We start from the raw sequence: 22,386 nt of genomic DNA, 5'->3' as shown, positions 1-22,386 counted from the left end.
ACAGAGCCGCGTCCAGGCGGGTTTGAATGTCTCCAGAGCAGGAGACCCCACGGCCTCTCTGGGCAGCCTGTCCCGGTGTCCCGTCACCCGCAGGGGAACGATGTTCTTCCTCACATTCCGATGGAAGTTCCCGTCTTGCACTTTGTGCCCGTTGCCCCTTGTCCTGTCGCTGGGCACCGCTGAAAAGAGCCTGGCCCCGTCCTTGTGGCACCCACCCTTGAGAGATTTGTGGGCGTTGGTGAGGTCCCCTCTCAGTCTTCACCTCTGCAGGCTCTCTCTCGCACTACAAATGCACAGGGCCCAAGCACGAGGTGCCAGCACATCAAGCCCCCAAACACTGCTGTGATGATAGTTGTAAAAGTAAAGGAAAGTGGCCAGATACTTCAGTCTGGTGTCTAATGTGGTGTTTATATTTTTAAAAGGCTTCATTACAGTAATTCAGTTGCTATAAAAATATTGTTGAAAGAATTGTGTTCCTGTTCTCTTATTATTTTAACTAGCTTGTTTTCTTGTTTCAGACCTTTCCTGAAGCGTGGATAGATTCATTTATGTTTCTTTTTTTATGGGAGAGGGACTCCAAGTCCAAATTCCTTGGCTCTGTGATAGTACAGGTTGTAATTGGGTTGCGAGCTAAAGACAGATCGGCTGTGATCACGTTCATGTGAACAAAGGAAGCTTTTAGGCTGTAATTCCCATCGCTGGGGGAATTTACCATAGCGTTAACATAGCTGATGGGGCAGCAGTGCTGCGTTTATTCTAAGCATAACAGCATGTAAATGTCACTTTAGTCTGCAGTGCTGTGTTATAACTGTGTGTTTCTGTTCAGGTGTGACGAGTGACGCTGGCGAGTGGGTCTGTGCCCACACACATACACATTCCACCTTACTTTTCATTTATGTTTTTCAGTTGGAGTGACTCTTGGTCTGTTTTTTTCTTTAGTCTTTGTGAAAGCTTGTTGGTCTCCTGGATGTCAGTACCTACTTTTAAGTGGTTTCTTCATTCTCCTGGCGAGATACCAGTTTTAAAAGGGAGGATTTATAGTCTATGCAAAAAACACTGCCAGGGGCTTCTTTCCCTTGGCTGCACCTGCTAGCTTTGCACATTTAACATATTTATAGTAATTAAGCTTTAATTAAATGCTTACTGGGAGCTTTGTGGGTTTTGTGCCTTTGTTAAAATAAGCAACAGAGCTATCATAGATTAAAAACTAATGCAGTTAGGACCTTAGCAAGCTAATGTCTATGTATTTGTAGCGTAGTGACCCTTTCTGCATGCAGCTACTCTGTTTTTCATTGTTTCAGCAGAAATAAAATGGCAGTGAAATATTGAGTCATCCTCTTGGCCCCTTATGAGGGGGAGCAGCGTGGAAACTCGTAAGTCCCAGTGTGATGATGGGGGGAGTTATAAACCACTGGTGCCTGGTTCTGCTTCCATTCCTTACCATCGATGCAACCCCTGTGCACCAGTCCAGTGGGGAGGGGCATGGCTGGAGCATGATTTCAGGGCTCCCAAAGTTGTGTGCATAGCTCATGCGGTGGGGAGGAGCACCCGGCTGTACTCAGTGGGATGACCTTCTCAGGGCAGTTCAGGCCTCTGCAAGGCTCGGTAACGGCTTGCTTAGCAGCAGCAGTAGCAGCAGCACCCGTGTTTTACAGGGGGAGAGAGAAGATAAAGCCAGTTGGCTGCAGCTGGATCTCTGTGTCGCAGAGGGGTCTCTGTTTGCTGGGGCAGAGACACGTGCAGCTCTGGCAGGGGCGGTGTGAGTGATGGGCACATGGCTGCTTGCTTTAAGAAAGTTTGTGTGTGTTATTGCAGGTTTCACAGTCAATCCTCTTCTTTTCAGCTTCCCTTTTTCTTTTTTACTACTACATAGCTACAGTATTTCTATCCGTGTTCCTCCCCGCTTTTCTCACACACCTGTCTTGTTTTACACACAAACGAGCCCTTCATTCCCCTGGTTCCCCATGTGGATCTCCATGAGATACCTCGGTGAGTGCAGGGAAGGTGGCAGGAGGGACAAGAGCAGAGGCAGCTCCACCTAAGGAGCATTTCTTTATCTGGACAGGTGCTTTCTCTTGGAAGCTGGTCCCTGTCTCCCCTTGCCCATGGGTGTTCTGTATGGACTGCTTTGTGTCCTCTTAGAGCAGGAAGGGAAAGCTTTAATGCTCTGTGCTGGTGAGCCATCACGTTCATCACCATGCATGGTGAACCTTCCATGTTGTTCCTCCTTTTAAATGAGTCCTGGTTGTTCATCCAGCTCGCGGTATAAGCACCTCCCAGGCATACGTGTTCTTGTTGCGTCGGGGGCTGTAGCCTCTGATTCCTCTCAGCTGTTCCCCACACAATCTCCTCTTCTTCATTTTCTTTTTGAGGCTTTGACTTCTTGCACTCCCTTTCTCCTTTTCCCTCCGTCTTCAGGTCTGGATCTCTTTACCTTTCCTCACTTTTGCACCTCAACACCTTCCTGCTGGGAACAACTGATGACAAGTGACTCCTCCCTGTGCCTCAGCTGTCCTTTTCCTTCTCTGCCTTTCCATGTAGATTGAAAGAGCTGGGGGCTCCCACGTGGGACCAGGACCAGCAGTGCTTGGCCCAGCATGGTCCTGTCCCTTCCCTTGCCCTCCTCTGACCTTCCTTAAGGAGCGGAGTTGGGAAGTGGCTTGCACTCTGCCTCGGTGTAGATTGCTGGGACTTCTGCCTCTTCCACGTGTACCTAGACTTTGTGTATTGAAGGTGTTGTATAGATGTTTTATATTGCTAATAACAGTACATCATGCGTAGTAATATTCTAGTGGTATGTTCTAAGACTTACAGTGATGGGTCACCTATCTGGAGCTATTTTCTGTCTACAGGCAATGACATGATTAACTGGTGCAGTCTTATTACCTATATTAGGCACATACATCTGTTCCCTGTGATTTTTTTCATTCCTTTCACTTCAGACAACTCATTCAGAGCTCTCTACAGCAGAGCTGGAGAAGTATCTGGATGCTTTTGGAAGCATGTAATGTTGTCTGTCAAAGAGCTGAGTTGTTGAACATTGTTTTCAGCTGTGATGACAGCACATTTTGAAGGACTTGTTCCTACAAACTGGGGTATTGTCTTTCAAGTACTCCCCATCCGAATGTCTGATGAACAGAGTCCACTCAGCTGTTCCTGCGTTGTAGCTGCCCGCCCGAGGACAGGCCAGTGGCAGTTGTTCCCCACGCTGCTCCCCTGCTGCCTTGGCAGTGTCCCCATCTGACACCTCTGTGCCTGAGCACCCCTCTTCCCAGTGATCAATGGCATCTGATGTCCTGGAGGTCAGGCACAAGGAGATAGCACCAGTTTAGCAGTTTCTGCAAATCTCCAAGCCATAGAAACCACCTCTGTGCACATCTTACCACCACACGCAGGCAGCAGGACTTCTAACACTCCTTCACTGATGGCTGGGGGCATGCGGCAGCAGTGCTGTGCCTTGACCATGTCTCTGAAGCGTGACTCACCCGAGCCACAGTCTCAAGAGAAAACTGTTGTGAACAATATTACAATTATCACCCTTCAATGTTAGTGTGGTTTTTTTTCCTTTATGGATTCCATAATTCCTTTTTAGCCCTTCTGGGGGGAGAGGGAGGATCATTTTCATCTGGATCAGTAATAAACTGCCACAGAGTGAGGGAATGCTGTGGCTGCCCTTTCTGTGCCACAGGTAGGCGTAAACGTATTCCTGGGAAGGCACACATCCACATTTAGACCTCATCTAAGAAAAAAAGGAAAGAACAGGGGCTGGAGTGTAAAGAGCAGCTCCCCCTGGCCCTCCTGCCCCTGCTGAGTTTTACAGAGAGTTAAGATATAGCCACACAAGGGATCTTTGTGTCCGGGCCGGACCTGTGGCTTCTGCCAGAGCTTGGGGCAGCCGCGTATCAAAACCCATCAAGGCATTTGCATTGTGCTGATAACTCACGGTCATGGGGATCACTGGACTTCTTGGTTCACCAACCCCAGCTGCCGGTGCATTGGTCCAGGCACAACATCTCTCCTGACACAGCCCCAGTCACATCCAGCCACCTCGTCATTGATTTCCCCACCCCCTATATTGTATGTATGTATTTATTTATTTAACAATATGTTGGTCCAGCCATTAAAAGCAGAAAGCACTTTCTCCAATCGATTGAACTGCCCGGCAAACTTCAGTTAAGCGTTGCTCTCTGAGTCATCACCAGGGTCAATTTAGATTTATATTCATGCTGATGAATAGGCTCTGCCTCTAATCTAATGAAAACTTCATCAGCAAATTAAAACTCAGCTTGTTGAGGCTGTTGAGCACAGGTGAGTTATGGAGGAAAGCCTGCCTTCCTGGACCAGCTCAGCCTGCCATCAGCATCCCTCTCCCTCTAGGTATCTGGTGCAGAGCGTTGTTCTGCCCCAACCCCTGGCAGCAAGAGAAAGAAGACAGGAGGTATATGGGCAAGAGAATCCTCCATTTAAAACTCACCCCTTTATTAATAAGCAATTAATTAAGGAAGCTCTGGTGAGGGTGCTAGAGAAGGCGGAAGAGAAGGATGCCTTCTCGAGCACCTTCACCAGAGCTTCCTGGATTGACCCCCACAACTGCCTTACGATGTGGGAAGTATTTACACCTCTTCTCCCTGGGAAACCTGAGGTTTTTTATTCAGGGACTGCATTACTAGACCATGCTCTGTGACTGTCATCTGCATTCACAAGTCCCTTGCTTATTCCAATGACACTCACGTGCTTTGTGCTGATGAGTGCAGTTACTCTGTATTTTGATGGTGCCATTACCTTTCCTAAAAGCTAATTTGCTTGAATGTCCCATTACCTGCAAATTGAATAGGTACAATCGATATTTGTGACTCCAGGAACATCTGGCTGGTGCAGAAGTGCCTGGAGGGCATGGCACCTCCCAAAATCAGGAGGTGAGACTGAAAGATGATTAGAGAGGGAGGCTGAATGTGCAACGCATTGTTATCAGACCAGTGAGTCCTTCCTGTGTACAGAGCTGGATCGCAGCCCAAAAGGGGGCCAGGCTTTTGGAACATCAGATTTTGCCAGTAAGAGATGATATCCATGCTTATTCAACTTGAGCCTCCCAGCTATCTTAAGAGCTAAGGACATGTGTCTTACTGCTCTGGGAGAAATGATGTGGAGTGTTGTTAATAGAGACAGCAGAGTACTTCTGACATCATCACCCTAGACCACCTTGCATCTAGCATTTGTGGTCCTCTGCTAAAGTTTCCATGGAAGGTCGTTGCTCAGAGAGAAAGGCTGAAGGTGTATGCAGTGAACGAAGAGGAAGGGGCTGCCTGGGTGTTGCTGAGAGCACATGAAGGTAATATCTGATGAAGTGCCTGAGAAGAGCATTCATTTCAACGTAGTCACTGAGAACAGGAAAGGAAGATGGATGGAGTTACCAAGGAAATTATAAGTCATTGTATGTTATCATGTGACTCATTCAGTGCCCATAGCTCACCCCTGGGCTGCAAGGTTGTGGATTAAAGTCCTACACTGGGACTTGGGATCATTTCTTTTAAAATGACAAAGATGCATAGACCTTAAAATGTATCATAGCCTGTCAGCTAAAACTGGAGTAGGGGGATTTTTGGTGTTGACAACTCTTTGGTGTTGACAACTCTTTGGTGTTGACAGCTGTGAGGATAGGGTCCAAGAAGGGTGGTTTGACCATATCAGAAGCTGTACTTTAAAGCGCTTGAATGATCAGAAAGGCTTTCTGATGTAGATGCTGGAAGCCCTACAGTAAGTCAGCTGGCTAGGGCAAGATCATCAAAGGCTTAATTGAGGGACATTTCACTAATGGTGGCTTCTGTTCAGTAGCTAGATGTCCATCTCTAGGAGCATGGAGGTCATCAATGCAGACCAATAGGGCAGCAAGGCAGTACCTGCCCCACCATCTTCCATCCTGTACCTCCTGCTTTCCATAGGGACTGCCTCTTCAAGATCTCTGATGCAGTTCTCCTGATGACTGGGCTGACCACAGTAGCCCCAAGTACTGGAGATGCAGGATGTTTCCAGAGGAATCCAGCTGGATCTTCCAGAAGAACTTTGCACAGATCATTGATCTGTGCTAGAGCTTTCCCAGGTAGAAAGCCTGTCTGTGGCACCTTTGCTTCTCCTGTTTCATAGACTTGGAGAGATGGCACACCTCCTGCCCAGCCCTGCCAGCCAGGCACTAAAAGCAGGATTGACAGGCCTACCTGATGACCTACCTAATGACCAGGGGTGGAAGAGCCTGGGCTGGTGGGCTTTGGCTGGAGCTGCTCTGGACAGCCAAGGCTACACACTTGGGCTCATGTGATTTTACTTGCGGCCAAACTTCTCTCTTGCTTTTTGTTTTGCTGCAGCCATAGCAGTCAGTGGTAGAGGTCCTGCAGTGTCCCCTTATATAAGGCAACAAGTTGGAGTTGTGAAGTGGAGGTGAGTCAGGAGCTACACATACTGAAAAGCCCTTGCTAGAGGTGCTAAAGGATTTTTAGAATAGGTTTTGTGCCCCATGCCTTGTTGATGCTCCCAAGGCGGTCCAGAAGGACCTACGGGCTTGTCTTGTGGCTAGAGAGATGGCACTCCTACATAAGATGTCCTCATGGATGTGGCCTTTAGGAGCAGTGTAGCAGGGCAGTGTAGAAATGGCTTTTCTGAACATGGAGGGGGAGATTTGTATCAGCAACTTTCTTCTCCCTGGTGGCAAATGGTCTGTTCTGAGAGGACTGAGGATGAAACAATAAGGTTGTATCTCACTGAAACTATGCTGAAGATAGTAGATGATCTCACACGCTGACCCTTGCACCAAGACCAAAACTGCTGAATGAACTGAAAGAAAATGCAAGGTCCTGCACGTGGGTCAGGGCAATGCCAAGCACAAATACAGGCTGTGTGGGGAGTGGATGGAGAGCAGCCCTCAGGAGTAGGTCCTGGTGGATGAGAGGCTCAGCATGACCCGGCAATGTGTGCTCGCAGCCCAGAAAGCCACCTGTGCCCTGGGTGCATCCCCAGCAGCGTGGCCGGCAGGGCGAGGGAGGGGGCTCTGCCCCTCTGCTCCCCTCTGCTGAGACCCCCCCACAGCGCTGCGTCCAGCTCGGGGGTCCCCAGCATCAGAAGGACACGGACCTGTTGGAGCGGGCCCGTCGGAGGCCACGGAGCTGGTCAGAGGGCTGGAGCCCCTCTGCTGTGGGGACAGGCTGGGAGAGCTGGGGCTGTGCAGCCTGGGGAGGAGAAGGCTCCGGGGAGACCTTAGAGCAGCTCCCAGTGCCTGGAGGGGCCGACAGGAAAGCTGGGGAGGGGCTTTGGGCAAGGGCAGGGAGCGGTGGGACAGGGGGGAATGGCTTGAAGCTGAGAGAGGGGAGATTTAGGTTGGACGTGAGGAAGAAACCCTTCCCCGTGAGGGCGGCGAGGCGCTGGCCCAGGCTGCCCAGAGCAGCTGTGGGTGCCCCATCCCTGGCAGGGCTCAAGGCCAGGCTGGACGGGGCTGGGAGCAGCCTGGGCTGGGGGGAGGGGGCCCTGGCCCTGGCCGGGGGTGGGACTGGCTGGTCTTGAAGGTCCCTTCCAACCCAAACCCTTCTGTGATTCTGTGATTCTATTATAAAATTGAGGCTAGTTGAAGGGATTTGAGCGGTTGAGAGTGAGCACATCTATGATGGGAGGCTACTTAGAGCTTCATGTCCTCCTTTGCTGATGTCTGGAGGTAGGTGAGATGATCCTTATCCTTAAGTGCCAGTCCTAAACTATCAGATATCTAATTTTATCATGGGTGTGCAACTCAAACTATTGGAGAAAGTCTTCAGTGTAGTGTGCTCCTGACTACACTGAAATGGTGAAAGATCACAGCTGGTAGTTGCTGTTTGGCCAATAAGATCCAGTGCATCTCAACCTAAATATTTTAGAACAAAGGGCATTGTTGAAATACAAGTATAAACAAACGTGTGCTCACACGGGAGATGGCAGTAGGATCTCCTGCCTTCCAGCCTGCTGCTTTGCTCACTAAAAGTAACTTTGTACGTGGTGAAGAGTTTACCAGTGCCGGTAAGGAGCTGGCCTTTATTGTACTGTATTCAAAGAATAAAATAACCACCTTTGATTCTGCTAATGCATTTATGGGGTAAATGGTAGAGGAGCTTAAGTGAAATTCTAAATGTGACTTGACAAGACACAGCCTGCAGATACATGTCAGTCAGTCTGTGGTGCACATCGCTGTCAGCCCGTGAGCCATGTCACCAGTGATGAATGCTAACTAACGAGTTACTGTCTAGTTGTCATGGAAGGCTTGAACCCTGGAAAAAAAATTAAGAATTAACTGGCTTCAAGCTGCTTTCAGAAGTGGTGAGAAATCTAATTCTGGCCCGATTGTTTGGGTTCGAAAGCAGAGATGGAGGACTTCCACACCAAAACTGCCTGGCCTGTGTGTCTTGTGTTAATCTGTGCTGCTGCAGCATGTTGATAACCTCACGGGTCTGGGGGCTGAAAGCCTCGGTCCCAACGCGCGGGAGAGTTTAGTATGGGATGTCCTGCCTGTGTTGCTGTGGCAGTCAGCCCTAGGAGGGCCTGCCCCTCCAGTGGGTCCTGCAGCCGCCGTGTAAAATAAGGGGAAAGTTCTCTACAAATTCAGAGGTTGAATCTCTTTCCGAAGTCCTGGCAGCTGCTGGGCTGGTTGCAGACGATCAGGCTGTCTTCGGTGGTGATCTCATACCAATGGGCTGGTTCTCAGAGGTGGGGATTTGCCTGATTATTATGCAGCAGTGGAATGCTTTTCTTCCAGAACCCCGTATAATTCATGCAGCTGAAATTTGTTTTTGAAATGCTGGGGTCTGACGCTTCATCTTGTGAGGGCAGAAAAAGGCAAAGGAAGGCTTAGCTGTCTCATAGGCCATGTGGGTGCAAGAGATGCCTTTTCAAGGGTGGCTTCCGTGAGCTGCTTCGATGTAGATGGACTGCTCAAGTGACTGCTGTAAATTGTAGGGCAGAAACCTCAGAAGTGAATAGTGCCCTTTTGTTGTGCTGCATGCTGAAATGCTATGGGCTTCTTGTCTTGGGAGGGTGGCACCTTTATTAAAGGAGGCTTAGGTGCTGTTATGATTGCAAAAAAATTGTGATTGTGTTGCAATTGCAACCCAAAAGCAGAAGTAACAGCACCATGTAGTTTTGCTTCCCTTAACCTGAAGACTGTTGCAAGAATCTATCTTTCTGCAGGGGCAGGGATGGCCTTGGAGCCAGGATCTGGCTCTGACTGTGCATTTGCTGCTGCTGGGGACAGTTTCCACCACTGATCCAGACCTACAAAGTTATGGGAATGTCACTGATTCCCATGGTGATCTGGGAATATGAATCATGCTCAGAGCGTGTTCTGTGCAGGTCTTCTTGGGAGGGCTGTGTTTCCCTACAGCGTCACCCCTGCCTCAAGTGCCTCCCGCATCTAATGGGTTTCAGAATATGCTGGTGTGGTTTTATTTGTGGAAATGTTCAGTTATGGTTGTTGGTTTCCTTCACTAGCCAGGAGGGCTTTCCGAGTGCCGTCTCCCTTCTCAGCCTCTGAAGGACTTTTAATTACTCATGTTCTACCTCTGCCTTATTTTTGTTCCAATTTGTAACAGTGTGGTGAAGATCCTGCTCGCAGCTAATGCAGATCCAAACCTCGGAGATGATTTCAGCAGCGTGTATGAGACTGCCAAGGAAAAAGGCCTCCATTCTTTGGAAGGTAATATTGTTTGTGTGCAGCCACTTGCATTTGCTTTTCCGGTCCCAAAATTTTCTTTCCTGGCTTTGAAATGGAAATTTGACCTTGTTTGGTTTTTTTTAGAGCCAGCTTCAGCTCCCATTTAAATGTAGAGTAACTGATGGTATGTGGGCAAGTGTATCTGAAGATGAGAGAAAACATTGTGTAGATGTTTATGAGAAGCAATCCTTCAACGTCCTAGAGATAACCTGGTTTTATATAGCCAGAACATAATACAAAGTTGTAGATAGGAGTGTCATCCTGTTGACCCACATGCAGCCACTTGCTGGGGAAGGAGGAGGGTTCAAGGCAGTGTATTCTGTCAGTAACCTTACCCTAGATCTTATAAGTAGGTATAAAGTGAAGAAAGACTTGGCCATTTGAAATAAAACTGGATGATGTAACTGGTTGCAATTACTGCTGCTGTTTTTTGGGCAGGCGTTAACGCTACCTTTCAGGCCTTGGAGTCTTTACATGAAAAGGAGGAAATGTTCTGCACCGTCGTTTCATCTTGTTATGGTTTTTCTTGGCTGATGTCTCAAGTTCCAGTCTCACCCTAACATTATCCCCATTGCTGGGATGTTGATGCAGACTTAGAATCACAGAATCACGGAGTGGTTTGGGTTGGAAGAGACCTTTCAAGGTCATCTAGTCCAACCCCCCTGCCGTGAGCAGGGGCATCTTGTACTAGGTCAGATTGCTCAGAGACCTGCTCTGTTTATTCAGACCAATTTAAATTTCCAGACTGTTTCCACTCTTTACGATGATAAATGGTGGTTAGATTTTCTTGGGTTTGTGATTATCGATGAAATCTCAGGCAGGGGATGTCTGGATTCTTGGTGCCCAGCTGAGAAAGTGGCCAGCTGCACGTTTCAAGGATGCTTCTTGTCCCCAGGCTTTGTTCTGAGGTTGACATGAGTGCTGGCAGGACTTGACCCCACTAAAATGTCCCTGGCTGTTGCCTTCCCTGTTCCAGAAGCCTCTTCCACATCTGAATGCTGTGCTGACCTGCTGGCCTTGGCTCTGTGCTGGCAGACCACAGACCATGTCCCAGCCATCCCCATCACCCTGCCAGAGCTCAGCCAGCCTCCAGGGCTCACGTTCCTGGGGACTGCTGCATCCACAGTGACTGCGTTTGTGTGCTGTGACCTCCTGCTCTGGAGTTAAACTGTTTCCTAGCTGCTGGAAGGAGAAAATTGGAGGAAGCCACACGGGTTGTCCGAAGCCTGTTTGCCCTGTGTGGTTTGCAGAGCCTAAATCACGTGGTGACATTATCCATGGGTCTGTTGTGCTTTTTGCCTCACTGCTAAGAGCTGAAAGCTATATGAAGTCTAATGAAGGTGTAATATTTGAACCTTTCATAAAACACAGGTTGAGTTAAGAAGATGAATCAGTGAGAGGACAGTTTTGACAGGGTGTTATTTTATTTTTAAAAGCTCTCTGCTCTCATCCCTCACTGTAACCCACCCGTGCAATAGACGTGCTCCTTGATGGAAGTGAGAACACGCATATATCAGCTCGCTGTAGCAGTGAATGCAAAATGTATGAAACAACATTAAAAAATGAACAATGGAATGCCAATACATAATGCATGTACATAGACTTTGTTTAAGACAAAGTATATCAACCAATACAGTTAATTGGTTTTGTCTGCATTCATCCCTCTATAATGTTATGTATTTTGGGGTGAAGAAAAGATAAGGCCACTCACTAAGAAGTTGCATTAATTCTTTGGTTGACATGTTTTATTAAAAAGAATAAATTCAGTTGCATTTTTAAAAAGAGAGGGAGAGAGAGAAACTGCCTTTGTTTTTTACTTTTTTTAATGCATTTACATATTTCGTGTATAAATATTTTTTCATAAAAACATCCAAATCGAGAGTGTATGCTCCACAAACGCTGCACAAAATATATTACAGACATTTATATGGATGGCAGGAAGGGAGACAGAGGGCTGAAAATTTCCAGGCACCCAGTGATTGATGGTAGACGAGGCTTCCCCTGACGCTTTATTGAGTTTCCGATGATTATCTCTCTCTGAGACATTTTTTACAGATGACGGCCGAGCTGTCACAACGGACCATGGGGGAAAAAAACCAACAATAATAACACTTTAATCTCTTTACTGCACTGCTCCCTAGTATCTCAGATTCATCTTCCCTGACGCACGCAGTTCATTATCCTGCTCCTCCCTAGGTAGGAAATGACGACAAATAAATAAATATACATACTCACCCTGTATGCTTGGAGAAAAGACCCAGGAAAGGAAAGGAGCCAGGGCATTAATTGATCTTCCTGGAGGTACTGTGGTTCATTAGCGGAGATGCTGGGCTAGGACAGCATCAGGTATTCATTACAGTGTTTTTCTCTTCTGAACTTTTCAAATCTTCTGGAAATCTGTCGCTAGCTCTTAGGAGGGAACGTGGAGACTGCCCTGCGGGGGATCTGCTGCCCAGGTCTGCTTGCTTTGCTGTGACAAAGTATTAGATGCTGAGAGCCCTTTCAAGTTCTTGATGGCAACATGGGCTTACCGAGTTCTGGTTTTATACCCATTCACCGAGGAGCTTAGCACAGCTCCAGGAGGAATTTGGTCCACCAGCTGGGTGACGTTCATTCAGCAGGAGACAGCATGTGCCAGTCCCACCATCACTCAGGCTCCGTGGTGGGGCTGTGTGTTCGTGAGGCTTGCGCGTCTCCCAAGGCTGGGGAGAAGGGTTGTGGCCAGGCCTGGCCCTACTGCCTGCTCCCCGCAGATGAGTGAGAGGGGGATTAGTCTCCATTAACTCTGGAATGGGTGCGACAGCCTCCCTTTCCTCAAAAATCAGATATAAAGTGCAGAGCCTGTCAAAACCCACAGCCCTGAGCGATAGCATCTGCTCGTTGATAAAAGAGCCAGTGAGGATGGTGAACACTGAAATGAGAGAGGAGGGATGTGCCCTCCCTTCAGGCGTGAGCGTGCTGCTCACATTGGATTCTTGATGATGGAATACTTGACCTCTTTGGTGGCTTTGATGGCACATCTGGCCAGGTTTTAGATCAGGCTTCTCTCTGCTGTGCTGAATGCTCTCAGGGCTGATGTTGTGAAGATGCTGTCTCTGCTCCCGTAAGCCTTCCTGGCTGATCAGCAGCATGGTATTATTTCCTTCAATGCCAAACAAGAGCCACTCTTTTTTCCACTGTTCATTTTTGCTGATGACTAGAGCACAGGGCTTACAACCCAGGATGTTTGCTAAAGCCTGACCTTTAGACCAGCTGCAGAAGAGTATTGGTGCTGCAGACCCTTCCTACGGACCCGTGCAGGGTGCTGGAGCCCTGCCCAGACACACGGGTTGGTCTGCTGGAGACTCCCAGAATTGGGAATTTGCTTCGAGGTCATGTGCTGATGGGGCAGTGTCCTCTCCTTTCACAGCTTCCTTTCTGTTTGCTGACATCACCGCTGCCTTGTAGTAATCTATTGGTGTGTTGGGAGAGAGTTTTTCCTGGCTCGGGAGCATAGTCCCTCCTAGGTGCTAGTAGAAACAGCATCTAAAACCAGGTTTTGCACCAGAGCATCAGCAGCAGAGGCACTTCCACCCCTCCCACCGCGTGTCTGAGTCTAAGTTTGTGCGTAAATATTACAGACATCATTAAGCCTCTGCTTGGGGAGGGGTGCTTGGCAGGAGGGGTGATGCCTGTCTGTGCCATCTTAGAGGCAGCCTGTGCCTGTGGTCCAGGTCTGCTAGCCACGGTGCATTGCCTGCGTGCCAGCTGGGTTTGTGTGGGACTCTGGCACTTCTCCAGCTCGTGTGTGTACGCTGCAGAAAGGGGACAGGTCTAGCGAGAGCTGGGCTTGGAGCTGGAGCGGTGCAGCCTCTCCCACAGAGAGTCTTTGCTTCTGTACATCAGTTGGATTTAATGCATTCCTTGATCTTCCAGCTTTGCAGTCCAAACTCTTGAGTTTGCATCTGATCTAGAAGTTTTAGTCTTTCATGTCTGTCTCAGCACAGTCCTTCTCCTGTCCTCCTGGGAATGCCTTGGCCCAGCTTTGCTCTGACCTGCAAGCACCAGTCGTTGGGCTTTCCCTTTTGCCAGGTATCTGTGCATGTTGGCATTCAGCAGAACAGAGCTCAAGGGAGGAAAAAAATTACAATTAATCAGCTTTAGAAAACATCGTTTTCTGTTCAAAGAAGCATCATGGTCTCTGGGTCTGATTTCACAAAACCTGCCAGGTCTCAGTGTAATTGCATTTGCTCAGGGGATTTCAGGCTTTCTAGTCAGCTGTGAAATGCGTTATTATGAATTATTCCCATCCCGGTAGCATTGAGGAATACACCTCGGGGAGCACACTGTACCAGTGGCTAAGGAAACACAGGATAAAAACTCCAGGCCCCAAGGACCAGCCAGTTTCAACATAAAACTGAAGATAGCAGGAGCAGAGATGCTCAGCATCATGATCTGCAGCACTTGAGCCCACGTTACTTTTCAGTTAACAAAGGAAGTGTTTTTAGAAAAGTTCCTGCTTTAAAATGGCAACTTCTTGACACTTCTGGGCAGCACCGGGTAGAGGAGGCAGCTCCTGGTGGAGACAGGCCCAGGAGCAACCGGAGCGGAGTGGTAGGGGAAGCATAGCATGACTCTGAGGAGATGCCCTGGCCATTGCCAGCTGACTACTGTCCCCAGCATCTGTAGTGCTGTTGTCCCTCAGCCTCTCCAGCTCTTTTCCCTTGGTTATGGCTCATAGGTTTTGGCATTCTGTGCTTCCAGCCTGAAGTAGGTGCAGACTGCTGGGACCACATTCTGGCTGGAGGGGGAAGCTGGTGCGGAGGAAGCATTGAATGCTTGTTCTCTGGCCCTTCTGGACCGTAAAAGGCAAAAATAAAAGGCAGAAGTCTCTGTGTTGCTTGCTTGCGTTGAATCCTGTTTTCACTTTGAAGGTGCAAATAGGCTGTGGTTGGAACAAGGCTGAGAGGTCTTCTTCTGCTGGGCTTTCCCCACGCACCTCCTTCCCTGTCTGGGTGCTGTGAAGGTGGGCCCTGGGATTTGTGGAAACCGTGTTGTCTTCATCTCTGCTGCTGCTTAGTGGAGTGGGGACAATAGCCACCAGAACCCTCCACTGGGGTCCTGATGGTATCCTGGAAAAGGTCCTTAGGCCCTTAGCAGGCTTCCAGGCCGGTGGTGGTGGTCTGTGCTGCTGGTGCGCCTTCAGACAAGCAGCTCTTTGTCTCAGTGAGCTGAGCTTTCATTCTTTTTCCCCTGCAGTCCTTGTAACCCGGGAGGATGACTTCAACAACCGCTTGAACATCCGAGCCAATTTCAAGGGCTGCACAGCTCTACACTATGCGGTACTGGCTGATGACTACCTGACTGTCAAACTGCTGCTGGATGGAGGTGAGTTCCATAGCTCCACCCGACTCTTGGGCCAGGAGCACTTTTTCTGAGTAGGCCTGTCCCACAGAGCTGTCAAGCTTGCACAAGGGCCACAGTCTTTCATTGTCAGGATTAGACGTGATTTACTGTTTGCTTTAAGCTCTTTAATTTTTAGTTTCTGTGTTCCCATTGATCTCCAGTGGTTTTTCTCAGGTACTTCTGGTGGCTGTTCTCATCTTAATCATTGACTTCCCTTTCCTCCTGCAGTTCAGTGAGGATGCATCCACTGGTGTCTCTGTTCAGTATTTTGAACATTTCCCTTTCACAATTTGCACTCCACTCATCAATCATATCCCTTATGTACCTGTGTGGCACAGAATCAAAGAGCCCTCACTTTACTCATAATGGATCTGCTCTGCATAGGTACTGGATAGGGACCACTACCCACATGAAATGGTTTAGGCTGGGGTACTGTTGGTACCCTGGCAATGCAGCTCTTGTCAGAATTGGTAGAAATTAGCTTGTGCAGTAATTTGGCCTCCTGGTCAAACCACAGACCCCTTCTTCTCCTGGATCCTGCTTCACTGTCATCTCTTATGTACTCAATGGCTCTAGAGTACAGATCCATAGAGATACGTACAGTTGGACCCAATGATCTTAAGAGACTTTTCCAACCTGAACAATTCTAGGATAATAAACGAGATGGAAATTCATAGGATTATAGCATAGTTCAGGTTGGAAGAGACTTCAGAAGGTCTCTAGTCCAACGTTCTGCTCAAAGCAGGGTGAGCTGTGAGGTCAGACCAGGTTACTCAGGGCTTTAGCCAGCTGGGGCCTGAAAACGTCCAGGGATGGACACTGCCCAACCCCTCTGGTGACCTGTCGCAATGCTTGACCGTCTTCATGGGGAAAAAGCTCATTGGCACTAGTGGAGGAGAGGAAGAAGATGCATTTAGCTAACAGAATAGAGATGTGCTACCATGACAACCGTTTTTTATATTTACCCTCCTGCTGATCTTTAGCAGGATGACATTTGCGTCTGTGTTATGCTGTTATCCAGAACCGGAGTCTGCTGAATGTGTATCTACATCTGCGTGGTGCCGTTAAATTAGCTGCATCTGCCTGTGATACAAATTGCTCTGCAGACTGCAGAGCTAGTCGGTAGAGTTCTGCTTCCCTCCAGGTTTGCGTCCTTTGTCCCTAGCATTCCTCTTACAACAATTTCAACTCCTCTCCTCCTGCAAGGTCACCTGGGGCACCTTTGAATGAGCAAGAAACAGCGATGTTGTGCCTGCTTTGAAGTGTGTGCTTGCCAGCAGCCTTCTGCCAAATGCAGTATACAGCAGCTGAACGCTGTCAGCCCGTCCCTGTGGTGCAGAGACTCTCTAGCGTCTGTCTAGCCAGATGCTGATATTTTTGCAAAAATTTTTGGAATATCATTGTCTTCGTGGTGTGGGCATCACAGGAGTTGAGGAGTTAATTCTAGGGAAGCAGGCAGGCAGATAACTGTATGATGGACTCACGCAAGGCTCATTCCTTGAGAAAGTAACTAAAAGGATAATGGGAAGTAGCATCCGTGAAGGCTAACCATCCCCAGAAGGGATGAAGAAAAATAATTGTAGGAACATTGAACCTTGATACTCATCTCTACCGTATGCTTGTTATCTTTTACAAATAGAAAAATAAGAGTGAAAGGTTGAGATTCAATACCCCTGAATTCCACAGGTAACTCTGGCTCAGGGTTTCTCTGGGAGCCTGCCGGATACCAGAACCCTATCTCTTGGCCATAAATTAACCCCCCAAAAAAGGAGCCACTGAAAGAAAACCTATTGCAAATGTATTTAGCCAAGATTCCTATGGGTTGCTTGCAGAGAAGGGAGCTTAAAAAGCAGACAGCTGCTCTGTGGGCTGTAGGAGTATGTGCGTGTGGTGACTGGGAAGTCCTCAGATGAAAATATTGGCCCTTGTGTGGTCCAGTGCATTTGTCTGACGTGACAGACTACTCCATGTTTGGTAGATACATAGACGCTGCCTGAACACCGAACCTGGCAGTTTCTCAGTGCATCTGACTCGCTACATGTCTGTTGCACCATCCAACAGCACGCGTTCAGTGGTTGCTTGTCCCAGGGTGCTGGTAGTCAGAGGAAACTGCTTCAACAGGACCTCTGAGATCCCACAGCTGTGGGCAGGGATGCCTGTGGGAAGAGCGGAGTGAGCTTCACCCTCTTGAGTGATGAGTTGTGAATGCACAGGGCAGGCTTTGCTGGCGAGCACAATGGGCTCTGTGATGTTACAGAGAGTGGCAACGTGGTCAAAGTGGTGGCATGGAAAAGTCCTTGTCACAGCATTGTTGTGAACAGATTTGAACAGAGTGAGCCTGGGATGGTGTGAATCTTAACAGCAGTGTTTTATCTTTAAAAACACCTAAAATACAGATGTGGACTAGCCATGAGGGCAGAGGCATGGTCTGCTGTGAAGATGGTACACAGGCACACTCCACAGCAGTGTTAGGGATCATGGAATCACAGAATCATGGAATGGTTTGGGCTGGAAGGGACCTCACAGACCACCCAGTCCCAACCCCTGCCAGGGGCAGGGCCCCCTCCCCCCAGCCCAGGCTGCTCCCAGCCCCGTCCAGCCTGGCCTTGAGCCCTGCCAGGGATGGGGCACCCACAGCTGCTCTGGGCAGCCCGTGTGTTGCACAGTGTATGTATGTTGGTCACAGTGGTCGTGAGAGAAGGCGACAGCAGAGCTGCCAGCAAGAGGCTGAGAGCTCTTTTTCCGTCTGTTGAGTTTGGGCTGGCAGTCGCCCTCCTACCCTCTGGGGAAAAACTGGAATAACGTTTTTTAAAAAGGTACCTCATTCTTTTTTCTGCCTTTGAAAATCTCCTTACAAGACACGTGTATTATTAGCTGATTGAAAGTACCAAGGCAGCTGCTCGGTTATTCTAAGTACAGGTAAAATGTGGGTGCAAATAAGTGAAGTCAGCACTAAAGAATTTCACTATACTGAATAAATAATTGCAAGTGGCAAGTCCAGCTCATTTCTACAGCTGTCTCCTGCTCAGCTATCTGAGAGCTTGTTAGAATACAGGACTCTCTTAATAGAGAGGACTGTTCTTTTTGTTCAAATGCTGTTTCTGTATCAGTACGGGAGCCACTGCTGTCTTTGTGAATGACCACTTCGGCTGCTTGATGCTCATAGAGAGTTCTTTGTTCACAGCAAAGTGTTGCAGCCTGGAAGAACTCACTCGAATCTCAGGAAAAAAAGCATATAACAATCTGTAGGACTCTTGTTTGTTTGAGTACAACAGAAGGGATTGTGTACCAAATCAAAGTGAAAATTCTGAATTTATCCAACCATAACACTGAAACGTGGCAATTGCTCATTGCTGATCTCTTCGTAGTCCAGCCCGATGGAAATCCTTGTGGATACAGATTCAGAAGAGTCCACACTAAGAATGCATTTCCAAGTGAAAACTGTAATCTTGCAGAGATACAGGCGTGTCTCAGTGCTTAGACCCTGGGAACATTGGTCCACCAACATGAATCTCCACTCGGCGCATGATGTGAAAGGTCCTGCTGGAGTCCTTGCAGGATCCTGAGGTTGAGTTTGCAGTGCTCTTCAGATTAATCTGTATTTGCCAGCCCATCTGCAACATCCAGTTACTCTTTGCCGTCATAGTTATGATGAAAATTAATGATGATTTACTTGCTAAATCAAATACGTCTCCCCTTTTTGTCAGGTGCGTTCTTCTGAGCTGGTAGCGTTACAGCAGACCCTTCCATTCCTTTTCAGTGAGTTTTGCACTCTGGAGTTCGATTTCATGATTGGTGCCTGACATGAGGTTTTCATCGCATTGACTGGGGTGTTCCCCTCCTCCTGGTTCTGTGTGATAACAAAGCATCATCCTTGTTAGTATAATCTGCAATGAATACATGGCTGAAGGTCTCAAGTGGAGATCGAACACCTTTCAGAGCGTGCCTGCCCCGGGCCCTTTGTGAGGATAATTTCCCCATGCTGTCTGCCATTGACATCCGCGCATAGGATGTCTCCTGTTTGCTGACATGGAACAGGCTCCCCTCGCTCCCTCCCTTACACTTCCCTACACCTGCCTTTTTACTAACTGTCCATTTACTCTCCCTAACACTTCCTTCTCTTGGTGCCCTGCCCTCAGGGCCAAAGCCATTAACTGCCAAGGCCCCTCTCTGCTAAAACAACTACCCCGTTGTGTGGCGCTGGGTTTTTTTTTTAAGGGAAGCCCCTATGCACTTGCCCCTCACCCCACATCCCTGGCCTTTTGTGGCCCATTCAGTGACTCGCTTGACCCCTCCAGGACCTTATCGCCTTGTGGTCAGCATGTGTGTGCCCAGCAGACCGCGAGACGAAGTTGCTGCTCTGTTGTCCTTTTGGGCAGTTGTTGGTGACATTTCACAGTCTCCTGACCTGAGCTGACACCATAAATATCGGTGTTTATGGGAAGGAGTGGGTGGGAGCTCGCATCCACAGCATGCACCAGTTGCTACTGCAGGCGCGATCGATTCAGAGGGCTTTGTGTTTGGCTTGGAGGAAAGAAGGCAGCGTCTCCAGCTCGCTGACGGTGGAAGCCTCTTCGTTTCAGAGGGAGCTTTTGTTATGTCAGTATTTAAATCTGCCATATGAAATAGCCAGTGTTAAAAGGTTCAGCTTTCTGCAAGGTTAGCCTTACCACAGAGCTCAGCCACCTTCTAGCACCCTTCTAAGTCTGATTCTGCTCCAGAACCTGTCACTGAAATGCAGGTAGCCAGAGGAGCCCAGACAGGCGCTGATCCGTGGGGGACTGGGGCTGGAGGCCAGCACCTGGAAGCACACTGCGTATATTCCAGCCCTCCATCCTCCTCTTAGCTCCGGACATTTACCAATAGTCAAACTGAACCTCCCGGATGGCTCATGTTGCTACCAACCCTCGTGGCCTCCAGCAAAGTTTCTGCAGGAGACTTGGGAGGGGGCTTGAGTTCAGGACTGGCTTAAATTCAAAGCCTGGTCCTTCTAGCCATGTGGATGCAGCAGTCTCAAGCCCGCAGCAGGTGGATTCAAGATGATGATGAAGGCAGCAAAGACACAACCAGCAGCACTTATGTTCCCATGCGCAGGGACCTGTCCATTCTCATGCTGTCAGTTGAGTTGTGATTCATTTTGTTTAATTTCTTGGGACATGCTTCTGTTACTGTTTTGGAGGGATTATATTTTTTTACTCCCATGTGACAAATACACAGCAGGGTTTTAGGTCCAAAGAATACCTGCAGGCTTTGGAATCGAGCAGCAGGTACCTGATATTACTTTATTGGGCTAATGTGGGGAGAAGAGTTTAGGTTTGAAATACATGGGGCTCAGAAGTGGGGCTGTGAAGAGGGGCAGGCCCTGGTCAGGGGAACTGAGCAATAGGAGGCTTGAAGAAGCTTAGAAACCAGAAGAGCCTGGAGAGATTCACCAGAAATTGTCTCTGTGCATCTCTGAGTGGCCCCACCTTTATTAAACCACATGCACAATCTGCTTGCCTTCGCTGTAAAGGCCCTTTGCAGCCTGTCCCAGCCCTGTGCATCATGCTGTGTTTTGCTATTGAGAGATCACACCGCTGACAGCCAGGACGCCAGCCACCACCACCTTGTGAACAGACTGTTGAACAAACGTCTTCACTTGGAAGGAGCTCACCTGGACACCACAAAGACGCTGTTCTTTCTCCTGTAGTGCTCTCTCCAGTGCTCAGTTTTCTGCAGGAGACATTGCAAGTTGTTTGCTGATGCCTCTTCTGTTGCTCAACAGTGTTTCCTTGGCAGTGTGTGGTCCTCTGACTGTATCCAGCTGCCGTCTCATGCTTTATGATCTTTGAGGAGTGGTATCTTTGCCCCTGACTAAAGTATTTAGGTCCAAAGATACTCTGTAATAGTTAGGAGGGACAAAGAGGAAGCTGAGGGGAGAGTTGTGTTTCCTCATCAGGGTGCCAGGGCACAGTAGAATCCATGAAATCGCTGAAGTTGGCAGGGACCACTGGAGACCATCTCGTCCAACCCCCTGCTCAAAGTAGGGTCACCTGGAGCAGGTTTCCAGGACTGTGGTTGGGGTTTGAATATCTCCATGGATGGAGATTCCACAACCTCTCTGGGCAGCCTCTTCCAGTGCTCAGTATCTGTTACAGTAAAGATTTTTCTTATGTTTTAAATTAAATTCCCTGTGTTTCAGCTTGCACCCGTTGCCTCCTGTCCTGTAACTGGGCGTCACTAGAAAGAGCCTGGCTCATCTTCTTCACCCCCTCCCATCATGTGTTTATACACTTGGATAAGATCCCTGTGAGCCTTCCCTTCTCCAGGCTAAAGAATCCCAGCTCTCTCAGCCTCTCCTTGTATGAGAGGCACCAGTCCCTTCATTGTTTTCTTGGCCCTTTGCTGGACCTACTCCAGTAAGTCCATGTCTTCCTTGACCTGGGGAGCGCAGAACTGCACACCAGATGTGTCTCACCAGTGCTGAGCAGAGGAGAAGGATCCCCTCCTTCAACTTGCTGCAACACTCCTCCTAATGCAGGCCAGGACACCATTGGCCTTCTTTGTGGCAAGAGCACATCGTTGGGTCATGGTGGACTTGGTGCTCACCAGGATGTTCTCTGCCAAGCTGCTTTCCAGCTAGGTGGCCCCAGCCTGTGCTTCTTCCTCCCCAGGGGCAGGACTTTGCATTTGTTGGACTTGCTGAACTTCAAGAGGTTATTATCAACTCATGTCTCCAGCCCACCAAGGTCCCTCTGGATGGCAGCACAACCTTCTGGCCTATCAGCCATTCCTCCCAGTTCTGTATCTCCTACAAACTGGCTGAGAGTGGGCTCTGCCCGTCATCAGGGTCATTAATGAAGCTGTTCAGCAGCTGTACCCAACAAGTGACAGGCCTACAGCTGCACTTTCTGCTGCTTCTCATGACCATTGAGCCAGTTTTCAATCCCACTTCATTGTCGACTGTGGGGATGTTATGGGAGATGATGCTGAAAGTCTTACTAAAGTCAAGATAAACAACATCCACTGCTTTCCTCTTCATAAATCCATGCTGGCTACTCGCAGTCACCTTCTTGTCCTTCGTATGCTCACAGAATCACAGAATCAGCATGGCTGGGGTGGGAAGGGACCCCTGGAGCCCACCCAGCCCACCCCCCTGCTGAAGCAGCTCTCCCGGAGCAGGTTGCACAGAGCCGCGTCCAGGCAGGTTTGAATGTCTCCAGAGCAGGAGACCCCACGGCCTCTCTGGGCAGCCTGTCCCGGTGTCCCGTCACCCTCAGGGGAACGATGTTCTTCCTCAC

General features: G+C 48.8%; 1 protein-coding gene across 1 annotated transcript in view; it reads left to right on the top strand.

Moving 5' to 3' along the window:
- Nucleotides 1-22,386, top strand: part of CLPB (caseinolytic mitochondrial matrix peptidase chaperone subunit B) — a 92,299-nt gene that overhangs the window by 22,720 nt on the left and 47,193 nt on the right. The window contains exons 4-5 of the mRNA XM_040584966.1: nt 9,600-9,703; nt 14,960-15,088. Of these exons, the coding sequence (XP_040440900.1) occupies nt 9,600-9,703; nt 14,960-15,088 (233 nt within the window). The remainder of the gene's footprint in view (nt 1-9,599; nt 9,704-14,959; nt 15,089-22,386) is intronic.

This window comes from Falco naumanni, chromosome 2 (assembly GCF_017639655.2).
Source record: "Falco naumanni isolate bFalNau1 chromosome 2, bFalNau1.pat, whole genome shotgun sequence".
NCBI classification, from domain to species: domain Eukaryota; kingdom Metazoa; phylum Chordata; class Aves; order Falconiformes; family Falconidae; genus Falco; species Falco naumanni.
Note: the sequence above shows the minus strand (reverse complement) of the source record. Positions and strands in the feature narration are given on the sequence as shown.